The sequence below is a fragment of the Camelus bactrianus genome, chromosome 9 (genome assembly GCF_048773025.1).
Source record: "Camelus bactrianus isolate YW-2024 breed Bactrian camel chromosome 9, ASM4877302v1, whole genome shotgun sequence".
NCBI classification, from domain to species: domain Eukaryota; kingdom Metazoa; phylum Chordata; class Mammalia; order Artiodactyla; family Camelidae; genus Camelus; species Camelus bactrianus.
The window spans coordinates 15,196,108-15,215,628 of record NC_133547.1 but is presented as its reverse complement, the minus strand read 5'-3'; the positions used below and the strand labels follow the sequence as shown (position 1 = coordinate 15,215,628).

Below are 19,521 nucleotides of genomic sequence, written 5' to 3'. Positions count from 1 at the left end.
ATGAGCAGAAGTGTTGTGGGGGAACTTCTAAGAAGTCTGTTCAGTTAAGAAGGGGTGAACTTCTTTTTCCCTTTCTTTAGTCCGTTGCCAGGAATTTAGATGTGATGGCTAGAGCTCCAGCTGCCATCTTGGACCATGAGGACAAGGGCCACACAGGACTGGTAGAGCAAAGAGCTAGAGAGAGCCAAAGTCTTCCTGGGGCTGCCAAAGACGGTCCAAGGCTACATATCTCCAGGCTGCTTTTATGTGACAGAGAAATATAAACCTGTCATTTATATCACTATTAATTACCTAGGGGTTGTTATATTGCATGCCGTGGAATCCAGTCCTAACTGATTGAAATTTCATCATATGTCAACTTTACAGCAAACTAAAATTTCTATCTTCAGTTTTTGATAACTTTTTAAAAGGAAGGTTTTCAAAATGGAATTAGACTCATTTAAGAGGCAAAGGAAAGCAGCAATACCACCAAAGCAATCATTCATTTGCCCTCACCCTTCATCTCTTTTGTTCCTCTCTATCTGTTTTCCTTCCAACATCCATGATAGTTAACGTCCTTCTCTAAGAGGTAGAAGTTGGGATGGTGGTTATCTCAAGGGTGGGAGGGTCGTTAACTGAGGGGGCACCAGGGGCCTTCTAAAGGTGATGAAAATGGTCTCTGTCTTCACCTAGTCAAGAGGCTACACAAATAGATACATATGTTAACAGCCATCAGCTGTACCCCTAAGATTAGTACACTTTATGATATCTATGTTACACTTTAATCAAAACAATTTCTAAAAACCCTCTCTAAAATTCCACACCTTTTAATGGCCACCATAGATATTATAGCCTTAGAGGTAATTTTCCTCCCTATACTTGCTATTTAAGATTTGTATAATTTTGGTACTCTCCCCTTCTTCCTAACCTAATTTTGTTGGATTGGGAAAGTGCTCAGTTAAGTTTCCCAGACACCCTTGCACCCAGGAGTTGTCATGAGATACAGTGCTGGCCAATGAGAAATAAGCAGAAATTGGCTAGGTAGGGCTTTTGGAAAAGCTGTAATTTTCTTGATTAAAAAAGGGATCGATTAAGGTGATAATGAGGTGCAGGTTCATCAGCTGTAACAAATGTTACCACTTGGCGGGGGATGCCGACAGCGGGGCAGGCGATGCACGTGTGGAATATGTGGGAAATCTCTGCACCTTGTGGGAAATCTCTGCACCTTCTGCTCAGTTTTGCTGTGAACCTAAAACTACCCTACAAAATAAAGTCTATTAGAAAAATTTTTTCTTATAGACCTGGCTCTCATAGGTTCTTTGCCCTCTGTCCCATCTACCCTGTTTTTTCGCTCAGAATGTAGATGCTTTTTAAGATTATGAAGCAAAAGGCCAAAATCTAGGGATGGGGAAGCAGAAAAGCTAGAAGGAGCAGGGGTTTTCAAGGGCTGTTCCTGAGCCACTGCGCTAGCATTGGACTCCCTATTTCCTTCATGTGACATGAGGAAAAGAAATCTGTGTGCCCAAGTCTCTGTTACTTGGGTTTCCAGGCACACTCGGTAATCCTCAACTAAGATTTCAGGCTTCTGAGCTCTATATGTGGCCAAGACTTCTTGAGACAGATGCTAATTCATGGTGGCTTTGTATCACTACATAGCAAGGGCCCAAGGCAAAAAAAAAGGACTCCGCAGACACCTGCCAACTCAAGACTCCATTTGCGTGGTCCTGTCCTACCTTCTCCAGTAAGTTTTCACTGCTCACTAGCGAACCTGAATTCTTCTGGTGATGGAAGGAGCTAGAGAAGGGTGACTCAACATGCAGAGGATCTTGGTTCATAGAAACTTTCCCGGGAGCCAGCAGTCAAGTATTACATCAACTACATCACTGTTTCTCAATCTATTTTTAACCGTTTTTTCCCCTGCTTTCCGTAAACACAAACTATACTTTCTGTAGACTGCATTAAGAAAACCAGGGCTTTCCTCGCTCATTACCCCCGCCCCCAGGGGTTCCTGGTATGCTCCCCACACCTCTTGAGAGTCAGCGGTCTGATTAAAATTTCCCAAAATTCTGCAAACCAGAGTTACCCTGGTAAATTCCAGTGATGCCACAACTAGAAGAAGAAGATGAGCTGGTAAAGGGAGGAAAGCAGAGGGAAGGCTGGGCTGAAGAAAGGCACGCAGAGCATTCCATTTTGCCCTGAGTCGGCTCAACTTTTGCAGGATCAGCCAGCCCCCAACTGCAAGCACCTCCAGCTTTACTGGGGGAATCTGCCCCACTTCTGCTTCCAAAGACTCCCCTGTCCCTCCTCCTTTGCTCAGGGTTGAATTGAAAGGCAGTACAAGTAACAGCCTTCTGCTCTTTTCTAAGGGTGGCATGAGCCCATGTAAACTACTCGGTGATCCAGACTGGAAGCTGTGTGTGACCAAGGGGACAGTGGGTGGGGTTTTATTCAGTCCTGTTCTTGCTCTAAAGGTCAGCTCTGCACGGACAGCAGATGGTGAAAAGGGGTCGGGAGGAAGGAAAAGGTCAGACAACCTCTTCAACATTCCAAGAATAAAGGAACGGTCTTCCCCTAAGTTCTTGTTTCACAATCAAAGGCAGGACCTTATAAACAGTCATGCTCAGACATGCTAAATAACGGTAAATTTAGTAGCGAGCAACAGTAAATGGTGTTTCCCCTCTACACCCTGTGTATCCAAAGTGTTGAGAGACAGGGAGGGAGGGATCGATGAAAGATCACAACATCTGGGATCTGGGGTTAGAGCAGGAACTAGGACGTGTGAAAGGCTGAGAGCTGTCTGTGGATCCTAGGAAACTGGGATTGAAGGTCGCTCCTTCGTGATTTCAGGCAGAGTGAGGGCTGCCGGCAGGAAGCTGGGCGACCATGCAGATACTCCCTGTGGGACGCAGATGACATGACCTTACACCCTTGCCTGTGCCCTGTGTCCTCCTGTGTAGGATCTACAGGACTCCTGGGGGCTGCTAGGGAAACTGGTTCTAACCTGGACCCTCCCAGTACAGTGGGGAGCACAGTGCAGTGGTGAACACCGTGGACTCCAGAGCCAGACTGCCTGGGTCCCGAGTTCAGAGTTCAGCTCTTACATTTACCAGTCATGTGACTTCAGGCAAATTACTTAACCCCTTTACACCTCAGTTTTCTCATCTGTAAAGTGGGGGTGAGTGTGCCAACCTCACAGAATGTTTTAAAGATTAAGTGAGTTCACCTTTGCAAAACTCTTAGCACAGTGCCTGATACACAGTATCACAGAACAGGCAGCAATGCTGGCAGGTGTGCTGGTTTACTATGTCTGCTATAACAAACTGTAACAAACTGGGTGGCTTAACTCAATAGAAATTTATTCTCTTGGGGTGGGGTTATAGCTTAGCGCTAGAGCATGTGCTTAGCATGAGCGAGGTTCTGGGTTTAATCCCCGGTACCTCCATTTTGAAAAATAAATAAAGTATATCAAAAAAAAAAAAAAAAAAAAAAAAAGAAAGAAAAAGAAAGGAAGGAAGGAAGGGAAGAAGGAAGGAAGAAATTTATTCTCTCACAGTTCTGGAGGCCAAAAGTCCAAAACAAGTATGACTGGGTGGAGAAAAACCTACTCCCTGCTTCTTTCAGCTCCTGGCAGCTCCTGGCATCCCTTGGTTTGTGGCCACATCACTCCGATCTCTGCCTCCGTGATCACATTGCCTTCTCCTCTCCTGTCTGTCTGTCTGAAATCTCCCTCTGCCTTATAAGAACATTTCTTTTTTTTTTTAAACATTTTTTATTGTTATAGTCAGTTTACAATGTTGTGTCAATTTCCAGTGTAAAGCATAATTTTTCAGTTATACATGAACATACATATATTCATTGTCACATTCTTTTTCACTGTGACCTACCACAAGATCTTGTATATATTTCCCTGTGCTATGCAGTATAATCTTGTTTATCTACTCTACATATGCCTGTCAGTATCTACAAATTTTGAACTCCTGGTCTATCCCTTCCCACCCCACCTCCCCCTTGGCAACCACAAGTTTGTATTCTATGTCTATGAGTCTGTTTCTGCTTTGTATTTGTGTTCTTTTTTTTTTTTTTTTTTTTTAGATTCCACATATAAGCGATCTCATATGGTATTTTTCTTTCTCTTTCTGGCTTACTTCACTTAGAATGACATTCTCCAGGGACATCCATGTAGCTGCAAATGGCATTATGTTGTCCTTTTTTATGGCTGAATAGTATTCCATTGTATAAATATACCACATCTTCTTTATCCAGTCATCTGTCAATGGACATTTAGGCTGTTTCCATGTCTTGGCTATTGTAAATACTGCTGCTGTGAACATTGGGGTGCAGGTGTCTTTTTGAAGCAGGGTTCCTTCTGGATATATGCCCAGGAGCAGGATTACTGGGTCATATGGTAAGTCTATTCGTAGTCTTTTGAGGAATCTCCATACTGTTTTCCACAGTGGCTGCACCAAAATGCATTCCCACCAGCAGTGTAGGAAGGTTCTCTTTTCTCCACAGCCTCTCCAGCATTTGTCATTTGTGGACTTTTGAATGATGGCCATTCTGACTGGTGTGAGGTGATACCTCATTGTAGTTTTGATTTGCTTTTCTCTGATAATTAGTGGTACTGAGCATTTTTTCATGTGCCTATTGATCATTTGTATGTCTTCCTTGGAAAATTGCTTGTTTAGGTCTTCTGCCCATTTTTGGATTGGGTTGTTTGTTTTTTTCTTATTAAGTCATATGAGCTGCTTATATATTCTGGGGATCAAGCCTTTGTCGGTTTCATCTTTGGCAAAAAATTTTCTCCCATTCCATAGGTTGTCGTTTTGTTTATGGTTTCCTTTGCTGTGCAGAAGCTTGTAAGTTTAATTAGGTCCCATTTGTTTATTTTTGCTTTTACTTCTATTGCTTGGGTGGACTGCCCTAGGAGAACATTTTTGAGATGAATGTGAGATGATGTTTTGCCTATGTTTCTTTCTAGGAGGCTTATTGTATCTTGTCTTATGTTTAAGTCTTTAAGCCATTTTGAGTTTATTTTTGTGTGTGGTGTAAGGGAATGTTCTAGCTTCACTGATTTACATGCTGCTGTTCAGTTTTCCCAGCACCATTTGCTGAAGAGACTGTCTTTATTCCATTGTATAGTCTTGCCTCCTTTGTTGAAGATTAGTTGACCAAAAGTTTGTGGGTTCATTTCTGGGCTCTCCATTCTGTTCCATTGGTCCATATGTCTGTTTTTGTACCAATACCATGCTGTTTTCATTACTGTAGCTCTATAGTACTGTCTGAAGTCTGGGAGAGTTATTCCTCCAGCCTCTTTCTTTTTCTTCAGTAATGCTCTGGCAATTCTATGTCCTTTGTGGTTCCACATAAATTTTATTATGATTTGTTCTAGTTCGGTGAAATATGTCCTGGGTAATTTGATATGGATTGCATTAAATCTGTAGATTGCCTTGGGCAGTAAGATCATTTTAACAATACTAATTCTTCCAATCCAGAAGCATAGGACATCTTTCCATTTTTTTAAGTCTTTAATTTCCTTAATCAGTGTTTTATAGTTTTCTGTGTATAAGCCTTTCACCTCCTTGGTTAAATTTATTCCTCGGTATTTTATTACTTTGGGAGTTATTTTAAAGAGGATTATTTCTTTATTTTCTTTTTCTGTTGATTCATTGTTAGTGTAAAGAAATGCAACTGATTTTTGTATGTTAATCTTGTAACCTGCTGCTTTGCTGAATTCTTCGATTAGTTCTAGCAGTTTTTGTGTGGACCTTTTAGGGTTTTCTATATATAGTATCATGTCATCTGCATATAGTGACATTTTTACCTCTTCTTTTCCAATTTGGATCCCTTTTATTTCTCTCTCTTGCCTGACTGCTGTGGCTAGGACTTCCAAGACTATGTTGAATAGGCATGGTGATAGTAGGCAGCCTTGTCCCAGATTTTAGTGGAATATAAGAACATTTCTGTTCACTTTAAGGCCCATACAATAATCTAGGATAACCTTCTCATGGTAAAATTCTTAATCACACCCAAAAGTCCCTTTTTGCCATGCAAAGTAACATTCGGTTCCAGGGATTAAGATGTGGGTATCTTCTGCGGGGACCATTACTCAACCACAGTAGCTGATTTTATTGGCCAAGGGTGGAGTTTGATTAACAGTAAGTGAGTGGACAGAGAGCGAAGGAAGGCGAGGTCTCTGCAGAGGGAGGTTGGGGTATGGTTACCAGCAATGGGTGGCAAACCCCACAGCGCCCACTATAGAAGCCAACAGAGATGGCGTCTGGGGAGTACTCCCAAGATGCTAGTCCTGAGTTGCTCCTTATTTCTCTTCTTTAGAAGTGCACCAGCCCTGGGGATGGCTGTGCAAAGGCTGCAGAAATGGAGGACATCGCTATTGGGATGACAAAGAAAGGCTGGACAAGTGGCATCTAAAAGAGGAGATGCAAGTCGTGAAGAGCATCAGTTGTCACCTTCACACTGTCATAAGGCCACTGCAGGGGCTCAGAAGGGGTAATACACACATGGAATGAGGGTGAGCTGCACCAGCACAGGGGAGCAATGAAATCTCAGAGTCTCTTTAGATATACTGGTCTAGAATCAGCTTCCCTTTAATTCCCCAGGAGAGTTCCATTTCTCTCTGGCATCCTGCAGCTCTTCATTTATTGCTATTTATTTAAAGTTATGTAGCCCAAATCCCAATGGATCCTCTCCACCTCCATTGCTGCATTCTTCTGAATCCACGCCATCATCAAGCCCCCGCTGGATGACCACAGTGGACTTTTATTTGATCTCTCTGCTTGCAGTTTCATCTCCTGAAGACCATTCTTCACACGTGATCTTCTCAAATCATCAATCTCATCATGTCACGCTCCTCTCAGAGCCTTAAGTGACTTCCCACTGCTTATGAATGGAACCCCAGCTCCTTACTGTGATTAATAAGGCCTCACGTAGTCTTATCTCCTACTGTCATTGCCCTGGCTCACCACGCTCCAGCCACCCTAGCATTTCTGTTCCTACCACACGCAAAGGTGTCTTCTACCTGGCACGTACCAGTTCCTCCCCCGAGACCAGCTCAACATCTCAGATGTCAGCTCACCGGTAACCCCAGAGGTGGCTTCTCTGATCCCTCAGACTAAAGAAGCCTCTGCTATGCCATCACCACGCTCCGTCTCATCACCTTGCTTCCTCTCCTTCACAATGCCTATCACTGCGTAATCACTCCCATATTCCTATTCACCTGTTATTGTCTATCTCCCTCCGCTAGAATGTAACCACCTTCTATGAATGCGAAACCACTTCTATTTTTTTGACCCTGATATTCCCCGGGGTCCATCACATCCTACGGAGTAGATAACACATTTGTTGAATGAATGAATGAAATGACAGCTCTTTATTTACTGGTGGTGCTGCTGCTATGTGAAATCCTGCATTTCCCTTCACTTTTGAATACTTTATATCTATACCTTCCTCATATTTCCTAGGCAGGGTCTTTATAATAAAGGCACATTACTCTGAATTATCAATATTGACCATGAGGAAAGATCCTTGTGGATTCCAGCAAAAGTACCAGGAATGCCTTAATCTGCAAGAGAGCTCTCAAGTGGTTACCAGCTAGGATTTCTTATGATGGTCCCAGAAGAAGATAAAATGAGGCATTTGCAGACAAATATCTGAGCTTTTCAAAATGACCTCTCTCCATTCCAATACTTCCACTTACCCACCTGCACATCATCCAGGAAATAACTCCTGAGTGTCTAATATGTGCCAGGCTGTACGCCAGGCCCTGAGGATACAGTGGTGAGCAAAACCACCATGCTTCCTGAGTTGTGGATGGTCTTGTAAGAGAGATGGACATTAAGCAAATTCTCACACAAATAAATGTATTATTATAATAAGCTGAGATATGTGCTATGAAGGGATAGTAAATGATACTATGAGAGCAACAAATAGTGAGAAAACAAAGATTTTTTTCAAAAAATGAAATCTGCAACAGCACCAAAAATACTTAGGAATCAATTAGAAAAGATATGCAAAGCTCTATGCTGAACATTAGAAAGCACTGCTGAGAGAAATTAAATTCCTAAACAAATGGAGAGGGACATCATGTTCATAGATTGGAAAGCTCAATATTGTTCCAGCGTTGATGGTCCCAAACTGATCTATGCATCCAACACAATCCCAATCACAATCACAGCAGGCATTTTTGTAGAAATTGATTTATGTGGAAATGCATATGGCCTAGAAAAGCCAAAGCAATTTTGGAAAAGAAGAACAAAGCTGGAGGACTTACACCACCCAATTTCAAGACTTATTATAAAACTACAATGATCAAGACTGTGTGGAAATGGTGGAAGGAAAGACATAAAGATCACTAGAGCAGAAAAGAGATAAGACCCACTTATATGCATACAATCGATTCATTTTTAGTTAAGGTGCTTAGGCAATTTCATGGGGAAAGGAAAGTCTGGAATTAGATAGGCAGGTAAAGATTTCTCAGGATGTAAAAGCACAAACCATAATAGAAAGACTAGATAAATTAGACTTTATCAAAATTCAAAACCTTTGTTCTTCAAGAGACAATTTAGAAAATGGAAAGACAAGTCACAGGGTGAGAGAAAATATTTATCATACATATATATATATATATATAAAACAGATGACTAGTACCCAGAACATAATAAAGAACTCTTAGAACTCATGAAAATAACACAGGTCTTTTTTTTTAAATGAGCAAAAGGCTTGAACAGACACTTCACAAAAGAAGATACAAAAATAGCCAAGAAGTACTTGAAAAGATGCTCCACATCAATAGTTGGCAGGCAAATGCAAATCAGAACCACAACGATATCCCACAACACACAGATCAGGATGCCTAAAACTGAAAGACTAACCAACAGCAAGTGTTAAGGAGATCGTGGAGCAACAGGAACGCTCGTACATTGCCGATGCGAATGAAAAGGGTACAGCCAGCTTGGAAACTGGCAGGTCCTTCAAAAGTTAAACAAAATATTTTCCGTACCACCTAGCCAATACACTCCCAGGTATTTGCCCAAGAGAGATGAAAATATATTCACACAAAGACCTAAATGACAATACACATAGCAGCTTTATTTACATGAGCCAAAAACTAAAAGAAATCTAAATGTCTATCAATAGGTGAACGGATAAATGAAACATAAAACATTCTAAAACACAATACTATTCAGCAATAGAAAAGATGCTAGGAGAATATATAATAAGGGACTCTAACTCAGTCTAGGGGGTCAGGGAGGGCTTTCTGAAGGAAGAAGTAGATACCTGAAAGAAGACTAGGGATTAACTGGGGAGGCTGGAGCAGGTAATGAGAAGTAGAGAGCATTTCAGGCACCCTTGGCGGTGGTACATTCACAGAAGTGAAAGATGGTCTCGCTTAGAGAGCAAGGAGAGAGAAGGCTGATGTGAGTTAAGGCTGGAAGTTGGCAAGGGCAATGTCAGGCAAGCCTTAGAGGCCTTGTTAAGAGTTTTGATACTCATCCTAAAAGCAACAGGAAGCCTCTGACATGGTTTTAAACAAGAGGGTAGTATAATTGACTTGACATTTTAAAGACGATCCCACTAACTGCAGTATGGGAAACTGACTTACAGGAGAGTGAGTGGCTGTGAGGGAGCTGGTCATGGCCTGGTAATAGACAATGGTGGCTGACACTGAGATGGGAAGATGGAGATGCAGGGAGATGGACAAATCTGTGATGCATTTGAGAAGTATGTTGGGCTGCATCCAGAGCATAAGGAAGAAGATGGTGTTAAGACTGATTTTTTAGGATTGACTCTGAGATTATGACTCAGGGATGGAATGGGAAGAGATCCTATTCTCCAACATGGAGAATTCTGGAAGAAGGCTTAGTTTGGTGGAGAATGTCTAAAGTCAATTCCAGACACAATGAATTTGAGGTGCCTGGGAGACATCCAAACAGATATGTCTACCAGGCCATTGGGCATGTGGATGTGAAAGTTCACAGAAGCCCAGGGCAGGGATCCAAAATTGGATGTACTGAAGATGGGAATTCATGCTGTAGAAGTAGATGCAATAGATTGGAGAGAGAGCATAGGATGAGGATAGGAAAGACCCTAGAACCAAGTCTTAAGGAACTCCAACGTTTAGAGGATGAGCAGGAGAAGGTGAGCCAGCAAAGGAAATTACGGAGCTACCAATGAAAAGGCAAGGAAACCAGAAGAGCACAACATATCAGAATACGTGGAAAGAGAATGTTTTAAGAAGGGTGTGGAAACTGTGTTGAATGTTAATCAAATAGGAAGAAAATGTTTTCTATTTCTTCTATAGGTCTTTTCAATCAAAATGTCTTCTATAGAAGTGAACTGAGTAACACAGAGTCACTGCTAATCAGATAAGATTCTACGGAAAAATAGGGATGTAATCCAGATTTGTGCGAACTGAGGGGTGACTACTGAGGAATAAGGAAGTGGAGAAAGTGACTGTATGTAACTTTAGATAATAATAGGTCTAATTTCCTATTATAATAAACTGGGTGATGAGGACAGAAAATTGAACTTGAAAGATATTGTGAAAGATATCGCTTTTATGAACGCTCACCCCATGAATTCAACTGGAGGCTGCATTTCTTTTTCCTGTGGCATAGGTGGGCATCGTGAATCATGAATTCAAAACTTTCCTTTCTCATGCTACCTCCATAACCACCGTGAACGTGGAGAAGGGGCTTTATGGGGGAACTTCAACGTAGGTAACATACAACAGTGATATGAGAAAGGCATGGGGGGTGCGGGGGAAGGAGAGGCAGAGATAAAGAAGCAGTCCTAACTCCTCAACACCTGTTTTCCAGTAAGTTTCCATTTTGCAGTTAAATCCCAATCCTGTGAATATTTATAGAAAATCATAAAAGCCAAATGACATAAATAAATTTGGTAGCAAGCGACAGAGAATGGTCTCTTGCCTAGTTCCCCGGTTAATCTGCGAAGTACAGCTGTATGCTGGGGGAAGGAAACAAACGAAAAGATTGAACTCTTCAGTTCTAAAGGAGAGTAGAGCTGAAAAGAAAGAAAATCTAAATATTAAGATACCCAGACCCTGGGACTCTAGGCTACAAAACGAATGGCTGATTGACTGAATGAATGAATGAATGACTAAGCAAACAGTATGGGAATAAGTGTAATAAGTGTAAGTCCCAGGAAAAGAGCCGAGAGTCTCTGAGTGGGGATCAGGCCCCAGAGGGCAAAACTGAGGCCCATTCCCCAGGTCAAGAGGAAAACATGTTCTGACTGTCTTTGTTTCTTCAAGTGTGTGTTTCAAGAAAGGACTCTGAGGAGCTTCTAACCTGGAGCTACATAGGTCAGAGAGGGAGAGATTGTGAGAAAAGGACGAGGACGGCTCAGGAAGAGGGAATGCACGGGGGAAGGAAGTGCAGCCGAGCACCGTTTGCCTGCAAAGAGCCACACAGGCGCTGAGACCCAGGAGGCCTTTTCTCAAGTCAGATGGCACGTCTGGATATTCAGCCTCTGGACAGTCTACCAAGTGGCTCACTCTCTATGAAGCTGTCCAACAGGCTTGGGAGGAGGGACCACTGGCACTTACGGGCATTAAAGCACCTGCACGGCTTTACATATGCTATCTCAGGGACTCGTCACAGAAATCCTGGGATGTAAGTATTCTCATCCTCACTTGACTGAAAAGGAAACTAAAGTTCAGAAAATTGATCTGCCCTGAGGTCACAATGAAGGGACTTGGATCTGAGCCACATCTGAGTGACTCTAAATCCCATGCTATTTCTACCACCACAAGACACAGGCTAGGAGAAAGCAATCTGCTTCAACTGGGAGGGCAAAAGAAACTCGTTAAAGTCAGAGGGCAGGAAACTATACAGAAAGGGGAAAGCTGAAGAATAAAATGAAGTAGAAAATCCTTTCTGAGAGTGAGAACTTACAGAAAAAATCACCTAGAAAAGAGGAGATGAGATGATCTGACTTGAGAAATGGGAAAAATGCCTGGGATTGAGAAAAACACTCAGGAACTAAGGGCAGAAAACCTGGGTTTGGAAATCAGAATGAGCATCTCTAGGGGGAGAATAAAGATGCCAGTGCCCTTTCCTTTGGGTTTGAGAGGAGACAGTGCTCAGTTACTGACCTTCTCTCCCCAGTCATGTGACTTGGGCTTGTATAAAAGCTTTCTGCCAGCCAGGTTCCTTACAAGTTTTTCCTGTGTGAAATGGGCAGTAGCAGTGGCTAAAGCTCTGTTCCTCTCTCCCAGGAGCTTTCAGATTTTCCTTCAGGACAAATCCCAAGGAGCCATCTATCCGGAACAAAGGCAAGGCAAGGCTGCTAGCTTAGTGCTTGCGCTCTGGGAAGTGATGCCGGGATCAGAACTGGAGGGGAAATGTTGGGGGGAGCTGGAGGAAGTCTGTTGGAAACCAAATGCAAAGATCATATCCACAGACAGAGCCAGCGGGGGCAAGGAAACGCGGACCAGCCCCTAAGCCTGGAGAGAGGATGAAGAGGCCTGACTGTGTGTGGGCAGCAAGGGTTACAAACCAAGTGGAAACCAAGTTACCCCATTAAGAAGAATTCCTCTGTTTATTGTCAAAACACCAGGCTCAGGAGCCAGTTACCATCTGTGTTCTTCTCTGAATATTCTCTGGAGTCTTTTGGGGGACCAGCCCCAAAGGACCGTGTTTCACTAGGCTCCCCCTTTCAATACAGCCCCAGAGTCAGTACTGGACAGGGGAGGCAAAGGTGGAGGAGCGCCTTCGTTCTGCAAAAGGAGAGGAAAGCAGGTAGGGAGATGGGCTGGGGGCTGGGCACCTGCTTCCTGGGCGGGCGGCGGGGTCCTGAGGAGAAACCAGCGCAGGGTGGCCCAGCCTGGGTTTTCACAGCCCGAGTTCTCCTGAGAGGCCTCTTACAGCTCCCTCCTCGCTGTGGTGAGGCTTGCCTTTTCTCTCTGCAGGTCTCTGACTGAGGAAACGGCTTAAGAAAGTTCGAAACGGAAAACAGTAACTTCCTGTGTCTGTCTGTGAGGAGAAGAGAGAGGCTGGGAAAACCGGAGGGGGAATTCCCTTGGGAAGCCAAGGGTTGGTCTCCCCCAGAGATACAGGATGGCAAACGTAATAACCACCGCTTAATATCCCGCCCCAGGCAAAGTCAATAATTGCTCTGGGCAGTTCTGGCAGGTGGTGCGAGCCAGCGGTAGCAACAGCAGAAAGCCGTGACCTGGGGCAAGGACAGCGCCTGGGAGGGGGTCCGCAGACCGAACCCGAGGGGGGTCTGCAGGCTGTGCGTGGGGCCTCCTGACCCTGCCCTCTCTCACCCTCTTCCAGAACAGTCATGCCCAACTTGCACAACTCCTTGATCCTCGCAGCCTATATTGTCATCTTCTTCATCGGTCTCCCTGCCAACCTCCTGGCCCTGCGGGCCTTCGTGGGGCGGGTCCGCCAGCCTGACCCTGCCCCCATCCACATCCTCCTGCTCAGCCTGACGCTGGCGGACCTCCTGCTGCTGCTGCTGCTGCCCTTTAAGATCATCGAGGCGGCGTCTGACTTCCGCTGGTATCTGCCCAAGCTGGTCTGCGCCCTCATGGGCTTCGGCTTCTACAGCAGCACCTACTGCAGCACGTGGCTGCTGGCGGGCATCAGCCTGGAGCGCTACCTGGGAGTGGCCTTCCCCGTGCGGTACAAGCTGTCCCGCCGGCCCCTGTACGGGGTCATTGCTGTGCTGGTCGCCTGGACCTTGTCGTTTGGTCACTGCACCGTCGTGATCGTCGTTCAGTACTTGAACTCAACCCAGAGGGCCACAGATGTGAGCGAGACTACCTGCTATGTGAACTTCACCCGAGAGCAGCTGCGCCTGGTGCTTCCCGTGCGGCTGGAGCTGTGCCTCGTCCTCTTCTTCATCCCCATGGTGGTCACCATCTTCTGCTACTGGCGCTTTGTGTGGATCATGCTCACCCAGCCCCACGTGGGGGCCCAGAGGCGGCGCCGAGCGGTGGGGCTGGCTGTCGTTTCGCTCCTTAATTTCCTGGTGTGCTTCGGGCCCTATAACATCTCCCACCTGGTGGGGTTTCACACGAAGGAAAGCCCCAAATGGCGGGCGGAAGCTGTGGTATTCAGTTCCCTCAATGCCGGTCTGGACCCTCTGCTTTTCTATTTCTCTTCTTCGGTCGTGCGCAGGACCTTTGGGAAAGGGCTGCAGGCACTGCGGCATCAGGGCTCCTCCCTGCTGGGATGCAGAGGCAGGCAGACAGCGGAGGTGGCGGTGGCGAATGGGGACAGGGGTGTGAGTCAAGCAGAAGGAGGGCCAAGTTCTGACTTCACCACGGACTAGGGATGTCCCTGGATGAGTTGAGCAGGACAGGAGAGGGAGAGCGTGAGGGTTCCTGTCTCAGATTCAGGAATCCTCAGACCCAATCTGATGCTGGGACTGTCAAAATCTGTCTCACTGGTTTGGTATCCCTTCCTGTCTGAATTTTCCTTCCCAAAGGAACACAGCTCCATGACTAAAGAAGAAAATGGTTGGGCCTAGAAGCACTATCAGACCAGAGTTTCAGAAGCAATGTAGGTAATACAAATTCAGTCCTTGTGAGGTGGTCAGGAACTGAAGGAGAGAGTTCTAACGCAATCTTTTGAAACACCACCCACACACTGGCCTAGCCGTTGGTGCTGGAAAGAAGCCAATGGGAAACAGATGGAAGAGAAATAGAAAATGAGGTCAAAGAAGATGTAGGAAGGTTGTGAACCAAGGGGACTAGGAGAGAGGACTGGGGCTCAGACCTCTAATGATCTAGGTGTGGACGGTGTCCATCTGACCCGCTGCTTTGTAAGTATGATCCAGTCGTCACCGTGTGTGTGTGTGTTTTGTCTCCCCCATTAATCTGGGAGCCACCTGAGGTCTGGGTCTTATCTTCTCCCTCCATGGCGCCACCCACAGGTCAGAATCCAGCTTGGCACCCATCAGACTAGCACAGGAAAAGACAGTCTGGGGTGGCAGATTGAAAATAAAGATTATAAAACTCTGAAGAGAGCGTCCACAATTTTTGTAACATTTTTGCAAGCACAAGGAGGGCAAAAATGGGATAGAGAACCAGACCCAGCAGCAAAGGGAGAGGACGGTGCATCTGAAACCACAGAAATATGTTAAGATAAAGACGTGGGGTAAGTGAGTCATGGAGTGAGTACTGATGGACTCCTGTTTAGACTGATGAATAGAGACTGGACTCAGAAAGAGGATGAGGTGAGTCCTGGCTCAAAGCTATCAATGTATCGCAGGGGCTTAAAACATTTTACCTTCCCACTTAGAAACCTGCAGAGTTTTCCTATCATCAAAAGTTTTCCTCCCAAGAACTCAAATCGTATCATCTCACTGCCTGCTTTGTATCCTCTCCTCCTTCCCAGTTCCACCTGCCTAACTCATTTCTCCGCAGTAAGCACCCCTCGACCGCACTCTCTACTTAGCAGGCCCTCCAGCACCTACCCTAGTGGTTTGCACCAGAGGCTACACATCAGAATATCACACAGACGTAAAAAAATAATACAGATGGCCACCCTAACCCTACTGACTTGGAATCTCTGAGGGTGCCGCCCAGCAGATGAGCTTTAAAAAGCAGCCCACGTGATTATGCTAGGCAGCTGAGGTCAGGAATCACCAGCCTAGTTCAGGGGCCCAAACTGTCCAAGGAATTATTCTTCAGAGACCTTCCCTGCTTGTAATCCCCCCTCACCTAAACCCCACATGGCTCCATCTTCCGATTGCTTACTTTTTCCCCTCTTGCAAAACGCCACTCAATAGTCACTTTCTCCAGAAAGGCTTCCTTCCTTACTCCCACTCAACCGAGAGCTCATTTTCTGTTTCCCTTCCTCAAAACAACACCGGACTGGTGTCTTAAGAGCTCTGAGTTCAGTGTTGATTACTAACTGGATGACCTTGAGCAAGTCACAACCTCCAGCCTCCATTTCCAAACCAAACTAATGAGGATACTGCATGCCTCTCAGGGTTATTCTGAGAAGTCAAATGAGACTGCATAGATTAAATTGCTGAGAAATTACAGTGGTATTTAGCTCTAAGATATCAACCCATCTGAACACAGACGTACTCCCACTTAAAAGAAACGTAGTAAGTAGAAATTTTAAATAATGGAAATAACATACTAGATGGTCAACTACATAGGATGGTTTGACAGTAATGTATAAAAAAAAATCTGTGATTTTCAGCTGACTGTGAGCTTCCTATGCATCTGTGATATATTACACCTTCCCCCCAAAAAAGCTGATTTGATTTTGGGGGGCATTAAAAGAAACAGAGTGCAAACAAGCTGATGATAATCTCACTGTGCTGGGGATAAGCAGCAGCATGCCGAGCGCTAAGCAGCACATTTGTAAAAAGGACGTGAACTTAAAAAGAATCAAGCCCCTAAATTGACCAAATGTTTTGGAGATTTAAAACCTAATAATAATAATTATAACAATAACAATACACATTAAGTGCCAGGCACTGTTCTAGGGAAGAAGCGTGAGACAACTAAGGGCACTTTCCAAGGTCAATAGTGGGAGGGAGTTTGAATCCAGGTCTTCCGGATTCCAAAGTGCCTGCTTTTTTCACTGGCATATAAGAAGCCAGTTAGAGAAGGCTGAACACATGGCTGGAACAAGATAAGGTTCATTTTATAGAAGATGCATTCTCTGCAGCCCCAAAGAGAAGAACAAGGACCATGGGCCAAAGCAGCAGGGGGTTCCATCTTCAACAGCCAGGGCTCAGCAAGGTAATCACTCCCGGTCTCCAGGAATATTGAGGTAGAAGATACAAAACACTCAACTTGGGACGTGGAGGAAGCTCACACATCTGATAAGGGCTGAACCAGTGAACGGCCAGACCCCTTCCAACTCGGAGAGTCCCACCATTTTAGGGACCAGGTCGCGCCTGCTAAAAAGTGCAAGGAAACTTCTAGCCCTGGTCTGAGACTTTCAGGGTGAAGCTTTAGCTACTCACTAACAAGTATTTGATCTTCATCAAGTCACTTTCTTTACTGGGAAATTAGTAATTCACTTGCTCAGCAAATACACGTATTGGTTTTTATCTACTTATCTACTAAAAGCCAGATACTTTTCTAGGCGCTGAGGATGCAGATTGTATGAGAGACAAGGTACCTGCCCTCCTGGGGCTTCCATTCTAGTGGGGAAAAAATCGTTAATAAACAAGTAAACAAACAACAAGATAATTTTAGAATGTGGACCAAAACAGGGATACGGAAGAAAGCATAAAGAGGGGCTGAGAGGTTTTAGAAGATTCTCCTGAGGCAATGGTGGTCAGCTGAGATCTGAACAATGAGAAAGAGTTGCATACAAATGCTCAAGGGAAGAGCATTCTAGAAACAGGAACCACTGGTGCAAAAGCCCTGGAGGAGGGAGAAAACCTGAGCATCTCAGGGGCAGAGAGAAGGCCAGTGTGGTGCTAGAGCAGCGGTCTGCAAACTCATACATGTATTAGGATCACATGGAGGGTTTGCTGAAGCACAGATTGCAGTCTTTCCTCCGAACAGTTTCAGAATCACTAGGTCTGGTACAGGACCCAAGAGTTTGTATTTCCAACAATCCTAGGGGATACTGATGCTGGTGGTTCAGGGGTCGCACTTTGAGAACCACTGGGCTGGAATACTGTGAATGGGAAGAGAGTGAAAGAGGAAGTCAAGGAAGTCGGCAGGGACCGGACCATGCAAAGTGTTTTACGCCCCAAAGAGAAGAATGAATTTACCGCAAGAGCTTCTGAAGCCATTTGAGGATTTTATGCAGGAGAGTGAAATAATCTGATTTCCAATTTAGGATGATCACTCTGGTATCTGTGCCCACCACTGAAGGGAGATGGTTGTTAGGATCAAGGAGATAATATGCACAGCAGAGTTAAGAGCCATAAAGTAAGGAGCAAACACGGAGGGTTTTCATCAGGCCGGTTGCTCCCTGAAAGTGGGGGCTATTTCTTCTTTCATTAGAACTGGCCGACCAAGAACCAAGTAGCCAGGAGGGGGCCTTACAAGTTACCATGCATCTATTTGATAAATAGATGTCCCCAGTGTGTGCCGGCAATGTTTAACAACCAGTTCTTGGGATGGAGGCTCAGGGGCTGAGGGTAGAGGGTAGCACAGGTCCTGATCTGCAGCACCTGCCAACTTCGGGAGCATACATCCCCCTCCAGGGTCAGTTTCTATCCATGTGAAGACCCTGAACATGGGTTTGGCCAGCCATGCTAATAAACCGCACTTCTAAGCGAGTTCAAGCACATCGCTGGAGGCACCTCCCAGCACACAGGCACAACCAGCAGGCGGATCACATCCGACCTGAGAAAACTTTCTCTCTCCCTGGCTACATATAGTTCAGGGCTCTGGCACAGGACTTTTGACACTGAATAAACACAAGCTAAATATGGCTGGCTGGGCCTGACCCAAGAGGATCCGGGTGGCTGCTTAGATTGTGGGACTCCTCTGAATCCCCTGCAGGATGACAGATGGGTAAACAGAAATATTAGTGCCTGGTTAATGAGTAACACAGACAGCAGCCCAGAGCCGCTACCAGGAAACAGGGGTGGAGGGAGCTGGCTGAGGCTGCCCCCGGGGTGGGGGGGGCCACCATCAGGAAATGAGAACCTTGCATTGCCTATTTCACTTCCCCTTTCTGGAAAAGATGCTGGTGTGCCCCTTCCTCAGAAATCCTCATCTGATGACACAGCCTGAGCTCCCACGCAGTGTGGTTTTGTGGGGGACACTGGTCGGAGAAGGCAGGCATGGGTGGGCCTGGAGAGAGGGGCTGAAGGCAAACACGTGGCCGAGATTCCAACTCCACTCCCTTTAACTTTCCTGCCCCTTCCCTCCAGGTTTCTGTTAGCTCTCTCTCCTTCTCTCTCCCTCCCTCCCTGTCTTTTTTTCAGCTTTCTCTACTTCCTGTGGTTAAATACTTCTACCCCATTTTTTTCCTTTTCATTTTTTTCTCTAATCACAGCAAATGACAATTTCTCATCTACAAGTTGCACATTCAACCAGGAAATTGGGCCAAAGATCTCTAAGCCCCCAGACACTGTAGTCCAGTAACCCACTTGGTAAAGTTTTGAGCGTCTGATGAGGCAGAAGATGTGAGGTGGTGGAGGTGGGGAGCCAACAACGGCTGCGGTCAACTGTCCACCAGCAGCTTACCCAAGGAGGGGCTGGCCACGGCTCTAGTCTAACCTCAGGCTCCCTCTCCCCAAACATTGTCCCCTGCCATCTGTTGCCCAGGCTACACTGGCCTCAAGGAAACAGTGTTAGGAAAGTAAATATACTGCTCCCAAAGCTAGATGTTTTAAATAAAAAGCCCATACTCGTGTACAGCAGTCTAGAATTTCTGAAGTGCCATGGCAGACATTGGTCATCATACATAGGCATTCATTCATCCACAAAGCTCTGTGCAGGCCTACTACGTGTCAGGTCCTGCTCTAGGTGCTACAGACACAGCTGCGAACAAGCACAAGACCCCTGCTCTCACGCCGTCCAAGTTCCAGTGGGAGAGGCAGACAGGGAGACAAATA

General features: G+C 45.4%; 1 protein-coding gene across 1 annotated transcript; it reads left to right on the top strand.

Annotated features, from left to right (window-relative positions):
- Positions 1-12,194: 12,194 nt before the first annotated feature.
- Positions 12,195-14,993, top strand: FFAR2 (free fatty acid receptor 2). The gene is made up of 3 exons (XM_074371219.1): positions 12,195-12,292; positions 12,685-12,758; positions 13,299-14,993. The coding sequence occupies exon 3, from the start codon at positions 13,306-13,308 to the stop codon at positions 14,299-14,301; it is 996 nt and encodes a 331-aa protein (XP_074227320.1). The 5' UTR covers positions 12,195-12,292; positions 12,685-12,758; positions 13,299-13,305; the 3' UTR covers positions 14,302-14,993.
- Positions 14,994-19,521: the final 4,528 nt, after the last annotated feature.

What these genes read in the sequence shown, in the direction of transcription:
- FFAR2 (XM_074371219.1), top strand. Translation starts at nt 13,306, where the DNA reads ATGCCCAACTTGCACAACTCCTTGATCCTCGCAGCCTATATTGTCATC.